The sequence below is a fragment of the Oncorhynchus mykiss genome, chromosome 21 (assembly GCF_013265735.2).
Source record: "Oncorhynchus mykiss isolate Arlee chromosome 21, USDA_OmykA_1.1, whole genome shotgun sequence".
Taxonomy (NCBI): domain Eukaryota; kingdom Metazoa; phylum Chordata; class Actinopteri; order Salmoniformes; family Salmonidae; genus Oncorhynchus; species Oncorhynchus mykiss.
Genome location: NC_048585.1, coordinates 33346780 through 33368581, shown reverse-complemented (window position 1 = coordinate 33368581; position 21802 = coordinate 33346780). Strand labels below are relative to the sequence as shown.

General features: G+C 42.5%; 1 protein-coding gene across 1 annotated transcript in view; it reads right to left on the bottom strand.

The window, feature by feature from the left end:
• The window catches only part of LOC110500284 (TBC1 domain family member 22B), a 186062-nt gene that overhangs the window by 147407 nt on the left and 16853 nt on the right, over positions 1-21802 (bottom strand). Inside the window, exon 6 of the mRNA XM_021577578.2 lies at positions 8798-8868. Within this exon, the coding sequence (XP_021433253.1) occupies positions 8798-8868 (71 nt within the window). The remainder of the gene's footprint in view (positions 1-8797; positions 8869-21802) is intronic.

The following is a 21802-nucleotide window of genomic DNA, read 5'->3' as shown; positions in this document are numbered from 1 at the left end:
CCCACGGCCCAACAAAATGGCTCTAACAAGACGTATGTGTGCCAGGCAGCCCCCTGAGCACTGGCTGTAAGGGCCATTACCATATTTCCATGTAATCACACTGACTTTATAATGTGCTGTAAAGGAAGGAGGTGAGGGTTGGTATTCTATTGTTGGTGACAGTGGAAGGTCAAGTATTTGAAGAGACTCGGAAGTATTATCCGAGTGCTACTGCTGTGAGATATGCAGTGCATAACTACGTTTGGTGGGGGTCAAATCCCTTTGAAAACTCCATTAAATCAGGATGCGAGTGGAAGTTTGATTCGTGAATCGAGAGAGGAGAAATGGGTTACTTTATTGATGGAACATGTTGGACTTTCCAGCAGTGGTTAAGTCAGAACATGAATAGGAGTCCTTCGAAAGTTGAAACCCCTCCGTGATACAGTACAAACACAGTTTGAGTGAGTCACACACGGGTTATAGTAATTTGGAGGTGGGCTGGCAGTATGTTTGCTGGATACAGTAGAGAGCATATCAAATATTAGAATTTTCTCCTCTTCACCTACAAAAATATATGTCAACAGTAATAAAATGTTGATCAGCGCGAGCTGTCAGTTCCAAGCAGGTTCAGGAGGATTGCCTCTTCCTTTGGAGTCAGTACTGTCATAGTTGTGAGCAGATGTTCTCTACAGCCAGGCAGGCACACAAACCACAGGTAGGTAAATGAAAGTGTCATTCCTAAAATGAGGTGTCCTCCTGTCCAATTAAAAATCGACCCCTAATCCTACCATGTAACCCCATTAGTGAAGATGGGAGAGGAGAGTGGTCAAATCCAAGCAAATCTTCATCAAACTTACTTTTCGAACTATAAAGTGTGAATTTGTGCTCTTTTTTTTATTTTGTGAGTGTTTGTACATAGCCTTGTAGGTGTTATTTTTGGAGAGGATGTTGTGAGAATAATAGATAAGGCTGTGAGATGAGCTGGAGCACCTTGCTGTCTCCCTAGCTGCTGCCAGACTTTACATAATAAAGGGAAGAGAAAGTTTCCTCCACCAAGGTTAATGGAGGGTGAACTGAGGGTCAACAAGGGAGAACACACACACACAGCCGAGGGAGGCACTGCACTTTATCAAGGTTTTTATAGGCCTGTAAATGTCTCCTACAGCATGCCGCAGTCTTTAAAACTACACAGTAAGAAACACAGGCAGGGGGAGCTACTTGGGGGGGTTTATGGTTGTGTTCGGTATCTGTGCCAAGGGTTGGAACTGGTTTCGAGAACAGAACCGAATAATTCAAGGGTGCCAATATATTTGACTACATCTGTACTTGTGAAAATTAGAAGAATCAATAGCCAGGCCCTTGCGAAAGTTTTGGAAGAGGAGAGAGTAAAACTATGAGGTGCTGACAGTCAGTAAGCTACTGTATTACAGCTGGCCAGCCGAGAAACATCTAAAGATCCCTTTAACTTGCTGGTGATTCCTTTCACCACTAATCTTTCTGTGAATCCATGGGCTGGCACCTGACACAAACAACCTGTTCTCCCACCGCTCTCCCTCAGAAAAAAAGAAGCCTATGGAATCAATTTAGGGATTAAATTAAATCTTTATTTTCTAGTGAGGAACTGACAAACAAAAAAAATGTCTACTTAGTAGAGTGCTGGGGAGGGTTGCTCAAGTCTGAACAGTATGTGTGTGTGCGCAGTAGGTTGTGAGAAGTCAGCAGGATGAAGAGAATTGATTTTGCAGGAAAACAATTGCGCCTCAAACGGTGACGGCAGCCCCCTCTGCTCCCACAGAGGCCTGACGAGTCATCGCTCTAGTTTAAAGATGATTCCCTGCTGTTTTAATTCTTATGTCAAAATCACAGATACACAAACACAGGACTAGATGCAGAAAGACACAAAAGAAGGATACCAAGAACACAGACAGAAACGCACATACCAACCCTCACCACACAGGGGGTTCAATAGCGTGCATCGATGTGGAGTGAGCTCGAGCTCTGGGTCTGAGTCAGGATGACAGATGAGCGAGCAGATGAAGGTGAGACAGGTGAACTAGATATGGCTGTGTGTGTGTGTGTGTGCCAGAGTTTTCTGTGCAGTAATTTAATTGTGGCACAGCGCGTAGAACGCCACCCTACCTCAAAATCAGTTTATTTGGAGTGATTTTATTTATTTTCTTTACATTTTTTACATGTTGCATGTTTTAGTGGTTTCTGTGAGAAGTACAGGCAGTGGGCATGATAGCCCAGGTGGGGGGTTACCAAGTTAATGTAGGCCTACCTGTTAGGTTAAATTCACTGTGATTATGCAAGTTTTTTTGGGACATAGCATCCTATTTATGAATTTTAACTAGTTAAAAGATTACATTTCGAATCTAGCTAATGATTAGCCCAATAGGGTAAATGCAAATAGGCAACCCCATGCTTCAGCTTATTTATTTATAGCCACTATGCTGCATCAGTTGTGCTACAGATGATAATGCTTATTGCTAATAGCATACCTGATAATATGGACCATGTTGTACCAAATAATTTTCTCAATATGTTAGGCTCATTTCTGGAGGTGGAAATTATATTTCAGATGGTGCCAGTACAATTTTATTTTCATTCGGTTTGGAGTAGTCCTTTTTAAAAAGCCACCTGAACTGAGCTTCTCAGTCTTTCTACATAAAAATCAGAGGCGTTTGTCCCTCACCAGAGACCGTTCAGAGACACGGGCCGTGATAGCACCTTTCTATCACCTGCTGTCTACCCTGTCCTTCATTGGCACCTCCATCATCAGTGTGCCAGTCTCAACATGGCAAACACTGAGGCACCAGGGCTTCCTGTAGCCTGAAATGGGACATAGTCCTGGCCTGAGGGGAGAAGTACTCAATGGCATGGTGCCTCTCGCCCACCCAAGCAAGACACTAAATGACTCAAAAATGGTATGCATCTAAATGGTCATAAAGTTGTGTTTGTACTAGAGTTAAGCTTGTTATATCTGCTACTTTTCTGGCTTAGTGGCACTGAGTTATTTTGAGTGCAGAGATATGATTTTCTATATACAGTTTCTACATGGGTCATTGCATATGAAAATCAACTAATAAAAAAAATGGCTTAGGAAAAAGACCCTCGATTTGATATAGAATGACCCATAGGCCTATATGCTACAGCTAACATGCTGTGCTGACTATGGGGCCTACACTAGGCTATATATCACATCTGGCCTTGCAGCCACATCAATACCACAAAGCCAGTTAGCTGCTACTTTACCAGCACTTAACATTTAACAATTCTGCTCCATTAGGAAAGTGTACACATTGCCACGGGCGGCTTAGCCATTCTTATCACCGAAAATCCACTTAATTGACTCCCTCCAGGCACTGGAACGCAAGTGGACGATTCTTCTTTAAAAAGCTTCTTATTCATTATTCCAGAAACACTTATTATTTTTCACAGAGCCGGAAGCTGAAGTTCTCTCTGTGTCTTATGGTACAGACAGACAGAGACGAGTCTAAACATAACTGTAGCGTATAGAGATATCACCCAGGGAGAGGTAGAATGACGAGAATATAAAAAGGGCTCATTCACTGTTTTCTTACCTTATAATTACCTCCGTTTCCTAATAATGATTGAGACAGTTATGTATAATTTGTGCAGTCAGGTGATAAAATGCAACTGGGGGGGGGGGATAGTATGGGTGGTGATGCTGCATTAAAATGTATTAACAACCTAGAATGCCTGATTGTCTCTTTCAGAGGAGGTAATACAGCTAGCACTAACCAGCCTCTGGAAAGGAATAAATTGAATATCCACGGCACGGTCGGGAGCAGAGAAGGTCACAGGGGACGCGCCGAGAGTGAAGTTTTATTATGTGGCTCCAAGTTTATGGAATAGCGGTAGAGGGTGGAGAATAGATTCTCAGAGCCTCTCCTGTCTATCGCAGACCGCATCTTGACAGAGAGGATTTAAAGGTCAGGGGAGTGTTCAGATATCCCAGGATCCTTCGGGGGAGGATAGGGATGGCATGTTGCAGGGATTAGGCATCTCTTTCTGTCTCCTCCCTTTCCATTTTTTTTTCAAACCACAAACACTTGCATCTCTCGTGTGTCTGTTGTGCAGTATAGGCCTATATTAAAAATTTGGTGGGACAAGGCTGGGGGTCTAAGGGAACCTATCAACTATCCCAGAAACCCAAGCCGTTGAGAGCTAACAGCACAACCTGATATTGGATTGGGATATTGATGACTAATCTGAATCTGATAGCCATATTGTAGCGATGTGCCACCATCATCAGCAAAATAATAGGTGATTCGTTTAGAGGCAAAGCACAGATAGAGTGCAATGTACTGTAACCCCATTACTTCCCTAAAGTTTCCAATACACACCATGTCCTATCCTGCTAAGCATTCAAAATGTAATGAGTACTTTTGGGTATCAGGGAAAATACTTTTTTTTTGTAAGAATGTGTTGAAGTAAAAGTAAAAATTGTGAAAAATAGTAAAGTACAGACACCCCAAAAAAGAACTTATGTAGTACTTTAAAGTATTTTTACTAAAGTACTTTACACCACTGCATCTCAGCCCCTCAGAACCGAACTGGGGACCTCTGACACTAATTTGTGTTGACAACAAAAATCTTTGCCGTACCCCTAGGCAATTTAATGAGCTATTGTCTGTGGGACATTAACTACACACAGCAATTAATGTGAAAGTCACACCACTCAAAGTAATGCTCCACACACTGAAGTGATCACCAGACTGAAGTCACTCACTAGTTGGGTCACTGTAAACTGCAACAATAGCTTAATGAGTAAACATTCTGTATCGTGAATACATTATTTGTGCCTGGCAATTAATTTCTAAATGGAGGTAAAGAGCGTTATTAATCTCCATGAATCACAGGGAGAGAGAAAGAGAGACAGACAAAGAGAGAGCGCACCCGAGAGAGAGAGTAGAGAGCACGCGAGAGAGACAGAAGAGAGACATAGAAGAGAGACAGAAGAGAGCACGCGAGACAGAAAGACAGAGCGAGACAGCGCATGAGAGAGCAAGAGAGAGGAGACAGCGCGTGAGTGAGCGAGACGGAACGAGACGGAGAGAGTGAGAGCGAGCGCCGGAGAGAGCGAGAGCGAGCGCCGGAGAGAGCGAGAGCGAGCGGCGGAGAGAGCGACAGCGAGCGCCGGGGAGAGCGAGCGAGGGCCAGAGAGAGCGAGCAAGGGCCAGAGAGAGCGAGAGCGAGCGAGGGCCAGAGAGAGCGAGAGCGAGCGAGGGCCAGAGAGAGCGAGCAAGGGCCAGAGAGAGCGAGCGAGGGCCAGAGAGAGCGAGCGAGGGCCAGAGAGAGCGAGCGAGGGCCAGAGAGAGCGAGCGAGGGCCAGAGAGAGCGAGCGAGGGCCAGAGAGAGCGAGTGAGGGCCAGAGAGAGCGAGCGAGGGCCAGAGAGAGCGCCTGGGAGAAAACTGACAAGATGGTTTTAGGGTGTTTTCACACATGGTGCCTTTCAGACCATTTTTGTTAACAAAATGAATGGTCCCTTTCAGACAATTTGTGAACACTCCAAAGGAACTCAAAAGAGCCTCTGAATGTGAACACAAAGCTCCACACGTTCTCTCGTAATTATTCTTGACTCGGCTACTGCAACACCGTTTTCCCTGCCATAACCCCTCACATTGGTGCCAGAGACGATGATGTACAGGTTCACAGAAGAAACGTGTGCCGTTTTTGAAAATTGATTAGCGATTGTCATGAATGCACAGAAATTCCAAAATGTGTGTGGAGTTTTGTACTGACACAATGTTCAGATAATTATTTTGCAATATGTTATCTATAGAGCTTCATGAGCTGTTTATTTGATTGTGAGGTTTGAATAGTGTGAGAAGAGAACATATTTGGTGACAATCACAACATATGGTACATAATCAATGCAGGCTCTTAAAGGGGCAGTAGCCTACATTGGGTGTTACATTTTCAATTACAGCATTATGTAATTAAGCAATAATACGAGGCCACAATAGCCACCAGAGCCATGGTAAAAATATCATAACACATGGACTCGAGTGTAGAATTGCTTTTATACAACAGGTTACTAGCATTAAAAAACAAGATTCTTTCCCAAACCATAAATTGTTCAACAAAATGTGATGCTATATTCACTAACGCTAGTTCTCCAAGTGCAATTTTAGCATTCTCTGGTCATTAGCTCTATTCATACTGACTGCCATGTAAAGCAAAGTCACCCGAGAGCTGGTTGACATTCCAGAACTTTGCAGGTTGCTATGGCAAAAAAAGGATTGATATGGAGGCTCCTCCCCACCATTGCTAGCTGGCCAACTACACAGCTAACACAATCACTTTAGACTGAAGCAGGAAAGATAGCAAAGTAGCTGCATTTCATTTCAATAGTTCCTTTATTGACATTTCTTTGTATACAGTGCCTTGCGAAAGTATTCGGCCCCCTTGAACTTTGCGACCTTTTGCCACATTTCAGGCTTCAAACATAAAGATATAAAACTGTATTTTTTTGTGAAGAATTAACAACAAGTGGGACACAATCATGAAGTGGAACGACATTTATTGGATATTTCAAACTTTTTTAACAAATCAAAAACTGAAAAATTGGGCTTGCAAAATTATTCAGCCCCTTTACTTTCAGTGCAGCAAACTCTCTCCAGAAGTTCAGTGAGGATCTCTGAATGATCCAATGTTGACCTAAATGACTAATGATGATAAATACAATCCACTTGTGTGTAATCAAGTCTCCGTATAAATGCACCTACACTGTGATAGTCTCAGAGGTCCGTTAAAAGCGCAGAGAGCATCATGAAGAACAAGGAACACACCAGGCAGGTCCGAGATACTGTTGTGAAGAAGTTTAAAGCCGGATTTGGATACAAAAAGATTTCCCAAGCTTTAAACATCCCAAGGAGCACTGTGCAAGCGATAATATTGAAATGGAAGGAGTATCAGACCACTGCAAATATACCATAAAAAGTGTTGTTTAAAGTTTGCCACAAGCCACCTGGGAGACACACCAAACATGTGGAAGAAGGTGCTCTGGTCAGATGAAACCAAAATTTTAGTTTTTGGCAACAATGCAAAACGTTATGTTTGGAGTAAAAGCAACACAGCTGAACACACCATCCCCACTGTCAAACATGGTGGTGGCAGCATCATGGTTTGGGCCTGCTTTTCTTCAGCAGGGACAGGGAAGATGGTTAAAATTGATGGGAAGATGGATGGAGCCAAATACAGGACCATTCTGGAAGAAAACCTGATGGAGTCTGCAAAAGACCTGAGACTGGGACGGAGATTTGTCTTCCAACAAGACAATGATCCAAAACATAAAGCAAAATCTACAATGGAATGGTTCAAAAATAAACATATCCAGGTGTTAGAATGGCCAAGTCAAAGTCCAGACCTGAATCCAATCGAGAATCTGTGGAAAGAACTGAAAACTGCTGTTCACAAATGCTCTCCATCCAACCTCACTGTGCTCGAGCTGTTTTGCAAGGAGGAATGGGAAAACATTTCAGTCTCTCGATGTGCAAAACTGATAGAGACATACCCCAAGCGACTTACAGCTGTAATCGCAGCAAAAGGTGGCGCTACAAAGTATTAACTTAAGGGGGCTGAATAATTTTGCACGCCCAATTTTTCAGTTTTTGATTTGTTAAAAAAGTTTGAAACATCCAATAAATGTCGTTCCACTTCATGATTGTGTCCCACTTGTTGTTGATTATTCACAAAAAAATACAGTTTTATATCTTTATGTTTGAAGCCTGAAATGTGGCAAAAGGTCACAAAGTTCAAGGGGGCCGAATACTTTCGCAAGGCACTGTATATCCATAAAAACTATGCAGATTCCATGATTTCGACTGGCTGAGAAAAGGTGTCTGTCTGTCTCGTCCAGACTCCCAACAGGTTCATTATTATAGCACAGTGAAGATCGAATTTCAATATTGCAAATGTCTAGAAGCTTTTTACAGTGGAGATAAAGTTTATAAGTTGCACGGCTAGGCAGAGGAAAAAGTGGATCTGTAAAAGTAGTAGTGCGTTGCTAGGTAACAACGTAAACAATGGCACTTTTTATGAATGTGGCCATGTGCATGTTGCCTTGTATATCATGGGCAGGATAGGCTCTAACAATGGGAATTCCAAACCACCTGTAGTAACTAAGCAATAATACATGAGACGTCATGTGTTATGACAATTGTATCATGGCTGTGATGTGGTCATAGCCACAAGGGAAAGATCATTAAATTGGACTGAGATTGTTTTTTTTTTGGGGGGGGGGGTCACATATAGTCCTCTTTAATGTGAACTCTGGGGTAAAAACTTTGAATGAGGACTCAACTCTTTTGCCAGTTCACTTCACCTATTTTGTGAGTCCTCTTTGCATTCACATTGTTATGTTAAGGAACCAAGATCATTTTCCAACATTTACTCAATGCAAAGTGCTGAACAAGCCATTTAATCAGAATGTGCTATCGGGCAGCTAGATATACCTACTTACATTTTGGAAGCTAATAGATTGCGTTTAGTTAAAATATGAGACATAATAATTGTAATCAGAAGATACTATTAACATGTACATTTGATTAGACACCTTAGGTAGGCTAAGCCCCCCCCTCCCCTCTCGAAGATGGTCTCAGTTCGGTTTGCATCGGGGGCTCTTCTCTTTTGAGGGGTCTGAGTTCTTTATGAGTGTTCAAACTACACACAGAAAATTGACAGAGTTCACAAAAATTGTCTGAAAGGGATCAAGGGTGAAAACACCCTTAAAGACGACTGAGAACATTCTTTTAAAAGAGGACTGTGTGTGAACACACCCTTACTTACCGATAGGAGCTTCCACGTGATTGGACGAACCTGGCGAGGAATTCCAGACCAGCTCAACTTTCGTAATTCCTCTGAAAGGGGAACAGGCAGAGAATTACATTATGACACTTTCAAAGAATATTCAAGACCACTGAGATTCTTTGCCTGAAGAAAGCAAAAGAAAAGAGAATAATTAAATAAACACAAATGTCAACAATTCCATATTCCACTACTAAGCCTTAGGATACAGATAAGCCTACAGCATCAGCCTAATGCATTTATCATGTTTGCTTCGGGGGGAAACATATTTCCTGGAAAGACAGCGACACCCATATTTACTGTATAGCCTATTTCCCCCAAATATTCAGAATTCCCAACACCTACAGAGATCATGATGCCAGAAAATGAACCCAAAACATATGGTCGCTCTAGAGGAAAACATATTTCCTTGAAAGACGGCTAGCATGCAGATTTCTGAATTGCTGTATATTTTTCCCACATTCCCTGATATCCAACACATACAGGCATTGGGGTGCCAGGAAATGAATTCCAAACCCAAAGCTTCTCCTCACTGTCTCTGACTTCCATAACATTAGAATTTGATGGGTTTAAAGAGGTTTCCCACCACATTGTCAGGAGGCCGGGGTCTGGGGCCCACGAGCGTTAATGTGAATAAATCTCACAGAGAGGTGCAAATTGGACTTTTAAATTGGGAAAGATGAGCTCCCTCTGGGACTATAAAACCACCAAAAAAATTGTTTATGCTGGATTCTTCACATAGGTTGCAAATTGGGACACAGCCAATGTAGTGCACTTTTGACCAGGGCCCATTAGTGCACTGGTCTAAAGCAGTGTACTACTGTATATAGGAAATGGGGTGTCATTTGGGATGGATGCAGCCATGGTTTAACGCTGGATACTTTCACAATATGTCCACTGCATACTTCAAACTCTGAGAGAGTGGACAGTGCTAAATTGGGCATAAAAACACCCCTATTTGAAGAGGAAAGGTCTTTATTTCCATTTCCTGTTGACAACATGGACACCTATGCTGGCTACTCTACCCATTGACTACTGTAGATATGATGAGTATTATCATAACAAAAAGACTGACTGAGGAAACTGGCTGAGTACATAGCAGAGGAACATTTACATATTCAGAACAGGACAATCAGAAATGAGCTAGATAGCGTTCCTATCACAAAATAAAAGCATGACATTGATTGGGGACTTGCTAGCTGAATAGTTTTGCTTTGTACATAATTTTATAGTTCTATGGTTTGTGCACTACTCTACAGAAACCTAAAGAAATATGACCATGAACAATTTCTCTTCACTTGATGAGTCCTTGAACATACATGCATATAGCAGTGAATGCACATGAGGTACAACAATTGTTTGCATTAGTCTGTGCACTAAACTATAGGAACCTTTAGATAGAGATATGACATTGAACCATCTCTCAACTCAGAGAGCCCTTGTAGATATATATATATATATATATAGAGAGAGAGAGAGATATGGAGATCCTATTGAATTGCAGTGAATTCTCAGTATTGCTATAGTTTGCAACTAGATTCAGCTGTGAGAAGATTTTTGTTGGAGTGGATGGAACATAATTAAAATAATTTACGCTCTGCAAATTGAACACAACTAAACCTAAAAATAGATTTTATTTTAAAATAATAATTTCATAGCTTGCTTATATTGACACACGATAACTCTTTTTGTATTCGTGGAAATACTTGAGAATACTTGATTTCCTAAACTAAACAAATTTTGGGCTGAATTACTGGCGGGACGGTAAAGCTAAATAAAATCTAAATAAAATCACTGGCGGTACGGTTTTGCTAGCGGGCCAACTGTTGCCGACCCCTGCCCTATACAGTACCCTACTTTTAGCCAGAGCCCTGTTGGCTATGGTAAAAAGTAGTGCACTATAAAATGGAATACTAGGATGCCATTTGGGACGCACACAAGACCTTCACCGGTGTCATTCAGCCATAATTCATAAATGGCCATGCATCGAGCCTCGCTTCAGCCTAACTAAAGTTTAGGACTGTATCATTAACATTCCGCTTGCCTATTCCAATCCAAATTCAACAAGAATCTCTTCAGTGTAATTGCATATTGTGCATTGTTTCACTCGTGTTAGGAGAGCGGGGGAAACTGATTTGAGTGTAAATGAGATGACACCGGCAGGCAAAACACCGCTTCCTCTTCCCCTCCCCCACAACACCTCCCCATCCATCCATCCCTCCCACTCTACCTCCCTCCATGTAAAAACAGAAGCATCTCCGACTTAGGCCTAACCTCGACTCTTGTTCAGAACGCTGGCATGAAATTGGTACAACACAGCAGACATATTGATTAGTTCCAAATTACTTTGCCCGGCAGTTCTAAAACAAACGCAATAGAGTGTTGTGTTACTGACAGATATTGCAATGGGAAATGTTGGCATGTTCTAAACAGGAAAGGCCTAGATTAGTCCATTGGCTAAATCAAGCATCCACTTATACAATTACTAATACGTTGTATAGCCTATCACTAATGCTTTGTATACCATCGCCACTTAGGCTAAACAACATTCTGAGCATGTTCGTTTTTACATTTATTTATCATTTTATTTATTATTTTCATTCCCATTGAGATTCAAAACCATTTTCAAGGCCTCCTGAGTGGCGCAGAGATCTAAGGCACTGCATCGCAGTGCTAGCTGTGCCACTAGAGATTCTGGGTTCGAGTCCAGGCTCTGTCGCAGCTGACCGGGAGACCCATGAGACAGTGCACAATTGGCCCAGCGCCGTCTAGGTAAGGGGAGGGTTTGGCCGGCAGGGATGTCCTTGTACCATCGCGCACTAGCGACTCCTGTGGCGGGCATTGTGCAGTGCAGGCGTACGGTGTTTCCTCCGACACATTGGTGTGGCTGGCTTCCGGGTTAAGTGGGCATTGGTTGGGTTGTGTTTCAGAAGACGCACAGCTCTCGACCTTCGCCTCTCCCGAGTCCATAAAGGAGTTGCAGCGATGAGACAAGACTGTAACTACCAACTGGATACCACTAAATTGGAGAGAAAACTGGGTAAAAAAATTAAATTAAAAAAAGATAACGTTTTTCAGAAGGGAGCAAGAAATCAAGCATTTATTAGATATACACCATATAAAATCAACAACACAGTGACGGTAGGCATAGGATAAAGGCCATAGGACATAGCAATTGATCTATATTTCCTCTCTGTATCTCCAGGGTCTCGACTGACATAGATTCTATAGTGAATCACAGCCCACAGAACACTATGGTCGCGTCCCAATAATCTCGCCTTCCTCCTGAAGTGTGCAATCGTAACTGACATTAACCTCACGGTGGGGAGAGAGAGTTGTACACAGCCTTATACACTTTCTCTCCTCGATGATCTCCAAAGACAACCGTTCTCATGGCCATACGTGCAAGGCTTCAGTGTTTGGGAGGGCTGGAGGCCAGACATTTACCTGGCACCAGCTGGCCAGCAGTGTGAGAGCATCTGCCTGCTGCAGCCATACATCACAGGAGGAATATCACCGAACATGACGGAACACACCCTCTGTGCTCGCTGCATTTTAAAAACACTACTCGAAACTGACAAAGGTGGCCGCAGCTGGAAAAATCCAAACTGGGAAAATCTCAAATTACATTCTGTTCACGCATAGGGATTAGGTCAAAAGTACTGCACTACATGGGTCCCCTCTGATTGAAAGAAGTGCACTAACAGTTGAAAATGAGTGCACTATAAAAGGTTATAGAATGTAATTTAAGATGCGGTCTGCATGTCCCTTTAACATCCTCTCCCTAGCTGACTCAGTCAGATAACTGATGAGGAAATTCCATCTGAAGCTCCTGCTACATGGGGAAGGAAACAACACGACCTTGCTCAGTTTCCTAGAGCCAGGTCTTAAAATTGCAAATGCTGTTTCATTACTGGCCGGAGCTGTCTTGTTTCTCAGAAAACAGGGCTTTTTCAAGAATGTATCACATGTTCATTAGAATAAAATAGCAAAGCCTGAAGCACTAGATGAACAAGGTCCCTGGGGACGTGGAACAAGGTCCCTGGGGACGTGGAACAAGGTCCCTGGGGACGTGGAACAAGGTCCCTGGGGACGTGGAACAAGGTCCCTGGGGACGTGAAACAAGGTCTCTGGGGACGTGAAACAAGGTCTCTGGGGACGTGAAACAAGGTCTCTGGGGACGTGGACCCAGAGCTAAATCAAATCAGAAGTCTCAGAGCCCTGTGTGAGATTATGAGGGGAAAGCACAGTGTGAAGCACGTCAGTCAGCATTGTGATTGTGTCTGAGCTATGAGGCTAGTCTAAGAGAAACAGAGGAAAGGCGTATCCTGGACAGGGTGATAAAGGCCAAGTCAAATGAAAATGCCAGCACAGACTACGAATGACAAATAGAATATACTGTAGGCCTATTTATTCTAAAGAGAGGGGGGGTGACTCAGTCAGGCTACGAACTCTGGAATCACAAACACAGATAGTTAAGACATGGAAAATGTGTAGTATTGCAGGAAATAACCTTTAAAAACAGCAATACTCTGCCCCATGCAAAATGTGTAAAATTGGTTGGAAATTAGCTTTAAAACTGCAAAACACAACAACAGAAAAAGAGAAAAAAAAAGGGGGGGTTGTAGAATTGCAGAATAAAATGAGTTTTAAAACAACCACCACTGGCCATGCCCCCCCCCCCCCCCCCCCCCCCCCCACACTAACATTTCCACCACTGCTGAAAAATCCTAGGGGAAACACTATGTTATGTCATAGACTCTCTCTCTCCCTGAGACCACTTCCTATCATATCCCAGTCCTTAGACTAGAGTTAATGGTTTATTCATGAGCTCACACCGGACAGGTCTTGGCTACAGTACAGTTTCACTTGTGGCCACGCCGGTACTTTGTAACATCGTGTACCTCCCGTTTAAGCATTGTGACAACTGTATCCCTATGGGTGAAGTTGAATTAATGGATGCTAAATACCTTAAAAATATGGCCATGTTTATAATGTACTGTACAATCCCAACACAGATTGTGTTGTTTCATTCTCCAGCTGGAGAGTCAAGTGCTTGGATTTGAGTCCAAAAAGAGGAATATAATAAAATATATAGAAAAGGCAAGACAGGCCATTTATCAAGGAAGATGAGAGCTGTCAGTCTGTGTGCTGACTGAGTGAGGTAGTCAGTTGGGAAGCTGGAGCCATGCACGATTCAAACACTACTCAGACGGAGAGGGGGCAATGGGGCGGACAGACAGCCAAGAGGTCCTCACACACAGCTCACATTCACAGACTCACACACAACCAAAAAGCGTAGAAAACACCCATCAATAAGCAAACACCTCACTCAACTTCTTCTGACTGACTCCCCTGTTGCCACAAATCCACTACAGCCCCCTATTTTCAACAAATACCAAAACATAGCCCTCTCTTGAATAAAAACATGTCAACAACACAAAACAAACACTTACTTAATAAAGTGATACGCTATAATATCAGACAGCGACAGCAGATCCCGTAGGCCTATTTCTATCACGGCCGACAACAACCCAATAAAGAAACATCCCCAGCAACATCCCGATACACTCCGATGTAGGCCTGTATAGGCCTGTATAGGCCTGTAAAACTAAAGGTGGACAGGCTACAATCTCAGTGGCAGGCAGATCCCCTTTTCTTCAAACGCAGGGGCCCAAGACAACATCCCCAGCAGATAAACTAGGGCCTATCTCCACATCATCACTATCATGGCTAACAGGGATGTCATCCGGCCTGACGCATTTATGCGGCGCTGTAAAAGTTTTAGCTGATGCTCTAAACCTTAAGCACTATGTCTGTCTGTGTGAGAGGCAGAGTACAGTGCTGTTAACTCAGGTAAAGGACGAAGAGACAAGCAGCTGGTGACGACAGGCTCGTGAACTAATAGGAGTCTTGTAAAAAGATACTCCTCCATATTACCACCTGGATTCTGGACGATGGAATGTACTCTACATCCCAAATGGTACCCTACTCTCTATAAAGTGCACTACTTTTGACCCAAGCATATATAGCACACTAGGCCTATATAGGGTATAGGGTTCCATTTGGGACGTAGCCATGGTGAGATATAGTGCAGATGACTGGGGAGTGAATGGTACAGTAAGGACCCTGTCAACTCCCCCCTAGCCCGGCCTCTCAAAGTCACTGCAGAGAGAGGTGGTCGGCTTCTTAAACTGATTGCATTATAAATTCCCCTACTTCTTATAAATGATCCTACTTCTCTCATGATGTTAACAACGTACAATATTCTAATTTCAGATGACACTTTTAAAAAACTTTTTTGAACTTCTCCCTAGTCTCTAAAGTGTGTGTGATGCCAGCTTTTTAATGAGGTTGAGTAAAATCAAAAGTTTTAGTGCCAGTTTTGAGGCAGGGATTATGAGGAAGCCACCAGATCTCTATATTGGTTGTGATTTGGCTCATGGGGAGTTCACAGTCAGTCTTTGTTCTACTATGGGAAGACCAAGTTCTGCATGGCTGCCATTGAACCACACAGTAATCTAGTGAATCATACTTTTTCACTTTTTCCACATTTTGTCACGTTACAGCTTTATTCTAAAAAATTTTTTTTTTTTTTTATTCCCCTCATCAATCTACACACAATACCCCATAATGACAAAGCAAAAACAGGATTTTAGACATTTTTGCTTATTTATTCAAAATAAAAAACTTAAAAATCACATTTACGTAAGTACTCAGACCATTTACTCAGTACTTTGTAGAAGCACTTTTGACAGCGATTACAGCCTCGAGTCTTCTTAGGTATGACGCTACAAGCTTGGCACACCAGTTTTTTTCAGGTCTCTTCAGAGATATTCTATTGGGTTCATGTCCGGGCTCTGGCTGGGCCACTCAAGGACACTCAGAGACTTGTCCCGAAGCCACTCCTGCGTTGTCTTGTCTGTGTGCTTAGGGTTGTTGTCCTGTTGGAAGGTGAACCTTCTCCTCAGTCTGAGGTCCTGAGCGCTCTAGAGCAGGTTTGCATCAAGGATCTCTCTGTACTTTTCTTTGTTCATCTCTTCCTCTTCCTCTAACCTGACTAGACTCCCAGTCCCTGCAGCTGAAAAACATCCCCACAGCATGATGCTGCCACCACCATGCTTCACCGTAGGGATGGTGCAACGTTTCCCCTAGAACTTACGGTTGGCATTCAAGCCAAAGAGTTCAATGTTGGTTTCATCAGACCAGAGAAATTTTGTTTCTCATGGTCTGAGAGTCCTTTAGGTTCCTTTTGGCAAACTCCAAGCGGGCTGTCATGTGCTTTTTACTAAGGAGTGGCTTCCGTCTGGCCACTCTACCGTAAAGTCCTGATTGGTGGAGTGCTGCAGAGATGGTTGTCCTTCTGGAAGTTTCTCCCATCTCCACAGCGAAACTCTGGAGCACTGTCAGAGTGAACATTCTTGGTCACCTCCCTGATTGCTCAGTTTGGCCGGGTGGCCAGCTCTAGGAAGAGTCTTGGTGGTTAAAAATGTATTCCATTTAAGAATGATGGAGGCCACTGTGTTCTTGGGGACCTTCAATGCTGCAGAAATGTTTTGGTACCCTTCCCCAGATCTGTGCCGACACAACCCTGTCTCGGAGCTCTAGGACAATTCCTTCGACCTCATGACTAGGTTTTTGCTTTGACTGTCAACATTGGAACCTTATATAGACAGGTGTGTGCCTTTCCAAATCATGTCCAATCAATTGAATTTACCACTGGTGGACTCCAATCAAGTTGTAGAAACATCTCAAGGATGATCAATGAAAACGGGATGAACTGGAGCTCAATTTCGAGGCTCATTGCCGAGGGTCTGAATACTTATGCAAATAAGGTATTTTTGTTTTTTATTTGTATAAAATGTCTTAACATTATTAAAAACCTATTTTCCCTTTGTCATTATGGGGTATTGTGTGTAGAATGATGAGGGAGGGAAAGTATTTAATACATTTTAGAATAAGGCTGTAACGTAACAAAATGTGCGAAAAGTCAAGTGGTCTGAATACTTTCCGAATGCACTGTATATTATGACGACTGGTTTTCATGCAAACTTTTTCATTGAGAGGTACTGCAACAAACATCTCAGTTAGATGTAAAATTGTGCGACTATTATCTGCTCGGCTAAAATGTAAAAAGAGTCATCTTAGATTAATTCAGACTATTTTGAGGAAGTGTATGTATACAGCGTCTCAAAATGGACAAACAGTACTATTGCCGCTTTTTTCTCGTTTCTCAAGCGAAGGTCTTTTAAGGTAATATGCGAGCACACCAGTTCGATTCGCCAATAGGCAGCAGCTTTTAGACACACTTTCCTAAGAAGCTCGTCAGCCACTGAGTACTGCATAAGTTCAACTGGGGAAAAATTCCATCTTTGGTGGCCAGAGGCCTTTCAAGTCTGGATTCCTCCAATGGGATGAAAAGCTGTTGATAAAGTCGAAAGGACACAAACACACTAAAAGCAACTCAAGTTGGTGCTCTACAGCAGTTAGGAACTTAGGCCTACTTCAGAGTAGCCTTAACATATTACTGGCCTGGACAGGTAAAAACAACTTGTATTGGTTACCATACGCCTGACTTTGTGTGCTAAGTAATAACGCACAAAGGAATTAGCAATCAGAAGAGGGAGACAACTGGCACTTGAGGGCCTGCCTGGTGAGACCAGCTACAGTTGAGCAGCTTTCGGCCTAGGGCATCGCCATGAGAGACATAATCATCACAGTACTTGTCATTTGGCCTCTGGTCTGAAATGAACACTGAGGTCTGTGAAATGCTGTACCACACCAGACAGAAACTTGAGCTACTATAGTGGTTCAACTTTGCAAAATTGAGATGCTGTTAATGTTTTTGCGGGATGAGTGTCTTTCGCTCCTACTCTACGGTCCACTCTCCAGGGTATTCATCATTGGATGATCGTCTTAATAGACAACTTAACTAAACTCTGAGACTTTTTCATAGAAAACCATATTTTGGAGGATCATACTTTCATCTAATTTTCATACACACTGGAGAAATACATCAGAAACGCAGTCCCAGTACAGATTTTCAACAAAATGTCAGAATTGAGTTGAATTAGATGCCCACTTTGAGTTCTGATGTCAACTGAGGGCACACAGTCAATGTATTGTAATGTTTTAAAATTTGTATAAACCGCCTTAATTTTGCTGGAACCCAGGAAGAGTAGCTGCTGCCTTGACAGCAGCTAATGGGGATCCATAATAAATACAAATGTTTCTGTCAGAAGGCAGGGAGGGGCAGAACTAGCCTAACTTTCCTCTTCCAAAGAGGATATATTTTATCCCAAAAAAAAGGAGGTTAGATTAAGATAATGATTCATGTCTGTGTCTGGAATGGCAGCCTATTTTTCATAGGCCTATATTGCACAACTTTTGACCAGGTGCCATTTCAGACACATCCCCATGCACAGTATTTTTATCAGTTATCAATCAGTGCTTAGCTAGACCCCTGCCTGAGGCCAGGGAGGTTCAGTTGGGTAAACTCCAAAGCAGGATCAATGAGTTAGCCAGCTATCTTTGATAATAAAGCTCAACTTAGATATGCGTTTTAAGCTGTTGAATCAATTAGTCCAGGGGTTCCCAACCTTTTTTCCCCAGGGCACCCTTTTTCACCTTTGAAAAATGTCACACCCTCCCAGCTTTCTTATTATTAATGTTTATTGAGATAGCCTTTATTAAAAATACTTTCAGCTTGATTGTTTAATTCGAGGGACGTAGGAAACTTTTGTTTTGAAGCTAATTTAATGCAATTGTACATAGTCTAAACAGACTCATGATTTATTTTAGGTAGGCTATCATACATTACAATTATAAATGGATAAGAAAAATAAAGTGCAGACCAGATTTAAACAAATTGTATTCCGCTACCAAATATGTTTTATGATCATTTATATTAACCCTCAATTTAATTATACATGATGTTTTACAGATATTGACTAGATGAATTGATAGCGACAGAGTCACACATTGTATTACAATACTTCCCATGCAAAGTCAATTTGTTTTTACTCCTCCACTTTATAGAGTCGTATCTCCGATTCTGAATGTCAGAGACAAATCAAAAAGATATCCCCATGTGCAGAGTCGCGTTTTCCTCGGGCAAATCAAGGAAGGCCCCGCACCTACACACGAAACGTTGGTGCCCCCTAGGTTGGGAACCCCTGAATTAGACCGTGCCCACCCATTTCAAGCTTATATTTCCAAAACCAAATCAAAATATTTAGTTTGCTTGCTAACCCCATGGACTTTGCTTTGTAGTATACCCCAACGGTTCAGAAGAAACCTAGCCTGGTGACTTCTGTGACCTCATTGGGTCCCAAAATTAGGCTATTTTCAATGCTAACTTTGCATTCAACCTACTACGTAAAGCACAGGGTACATAAACATTTTGACAGATGGAATTTCATGACTTTTCCATTATTTTTAACCAAATTACCAAGACCAACAATTGGAGGCATCTCTACGCAAGTATACATTTCTTTTTTTAGCAGACGCTCTTATCCAGTGAATTACAGTAGTGAGTGCATACATGCTCATACTTTTTTCCGTTCACACAACCCTGGGGTATCGACACTGGGAAGCTAATCTCTAATCACATGTAGCCTATTGTCGTTCTGCAAGGCACTTAACCCCCCCCCACACAGTAAAATACATGTTAGGCAACTGTATAAAACACGTGTTCAACCCTCGGTCTGGAAAGCTACTGGGTGTTCAGGCTTTTGATTCAGCCCTGCTCAAACGTCAGAGTCAGTTTATCAAGGTCAGGTTGAGCAACTGCTTTCTAAAAATGGTTGACCACCCTTGATGTAAAACATTGTAACATTTTTAAAATAATTCAATATGTGAGGCGGCCAACGAGAACCCTTCAGATGTCGCACCAACTCTGTTGGGGGAAAAACCCAAAATTCAACAAAAATCTGATTGATTGTTTTTGACACTTTAAACCATTTACTTTATTGTAATGGACAAATGTTGTTTGATAACTTAAGGAAAATAGTAGATTTTGAAGGTTTTTCTATATTAGCCAGCATGCCCAATTTGAAAACGCTAGCTCCAACTTCCCTAACCTGAAAAGTGTTGCAGCTGACGTGGCCCATTCAAGATAACGTGCAACAGATCAATGAAATCAGACTGGTTAAGACACAGAATAATTAGCTGGCTAGTTAGTAATGTAGTAGTATAAAGTTGTCACTTACATTCAACAATGTAGTTATGAATAGAAGTGGGTCAGATTTTCATTTTGCCTACAAGTAGCACTTTGTGCTGGGGACAATAAAAGGCTACTCTAAAATGTCCAGTTTTGTCACAACACAAAGAGTTTGGCAGTAAGTCCAACCGGCCTCACAGACCACGTGTAACCACGCCAGCCCAGGACCTCCACCTCCGGCTTCTTCACCTGCGGGATCGTCTGAGACTAGCCACCCGGACAGCTGATGAAACTGAGGAGTATTTCAGTCTGTAATAAAGCCCTTTTGTGGAGAAAAACGTATTCTGATTGGCTGGGCCTGGCTCCCGACCAGGTGGGCCTATGCACTCCCAGGCCCAGCCATGGCTGTGCCCCTGCCTAGTCATGTGACATCCATAGATTAGGGCCAAATTTATTTATTTCAATTGACTGACTTCCTTATATGAACAGTAAAAGTAAAATCTTTGACATTGTTGTTTATATTTTTGTTCAGTATATATAAAAAATCAAACGACTATGTTAGGCTACAAATCTTTTTATACAGCTGAATTAAGTCCACAGTTTTTCAGGAAATATATACTGTATTTTCTAGATTAGTCATATTTATCGTAAAAGTGTTTATTTTGCAGGCTGACTAGCAAATATTAAGGTGCAATGTCCCATACATTGGATGCCCAAATCAACTGGAAGTATTGCAGCCACATAATCCCAAAAAATGTCATATCGAATCTCTTTAGAAAGAGGGAGAGACAGAAACAGGTGACATAGCGAGAATGAGAGAGAAAGTGACAGCAAAAGGGAGAGAGAAGGGGAGACAGAGGCTGAGAGGAGAGGCTGTGAATGAGATCCATTCATATTCTTGCTCTCAGTGATGATAAATGGGTTTTGCCTGCTCTTGCCATGGTCTATCTGGCCTTAGTGCTGTAAAGCCTGCTCTGTTCCGCTGTCAGCCTGCCTACCTCTGCAAGGTTCACTGCTCTGTCTGGAGAAACCCAGAAATCCTGACATAGACAGACTGCACTAGTGCTAAACATCAAAACACACCCACCCACAAACACAGATGGCTGATGATTGCTTGAATTAGATACAAAAACTAAATATTACATCTGGAAAAACTAAAGTACCTGATTGTCACAAAGAAAATAAAATTAGGAGCATGGGAACTGGGAATGACAAGAAAAATAATGATTACTTTTTTAGGCCTAAGGGTTTCAGCCTCATTCTCTCCCATGACTCATCTACTAATCATTAAACAGGTGAGAGTGGAGCAGTCAGTCAGTTGTTCACACACAACTCTGGAGACAAATCACAACATGATGGAGGGCTAGACCCACAAACGAGGCTGCAATCGATCAGGCTGAAGAAAGAAGCGCACGCACACACCTTCCCTGACATACACACACACACACTTCCCCCCCAACATCAAGGACAAGAGTCATAGCAGTCGTTCTACACTAGAGGGCAGAGTCTCCCCGATAGATAGCTGTGTGATTGAGAAAGGGATGAGGAGATAAGGTTTGAGCGAGAAAGAGCGACAGTGTGTGAGAGATGGAGGTTTAAGCGAGCTCCGTTGGTGGTGAAAGGACTGATAAATGGCTATGTAGTGCTACAGATGCTGTGATGTCAGAGGGGAGACCAGGACAAAAACCAGGTCGGCCACCTCAACCACTGGACAACACAACCATCTGTCTCTGTCAACACCTCTCTCGCTGTCTGTTCACTCGCTCCCTATAGGCTCTCTCTTTCTCTCCGTCAATCAATCCATCTCCCTCTCTCTCTGTCTCTTA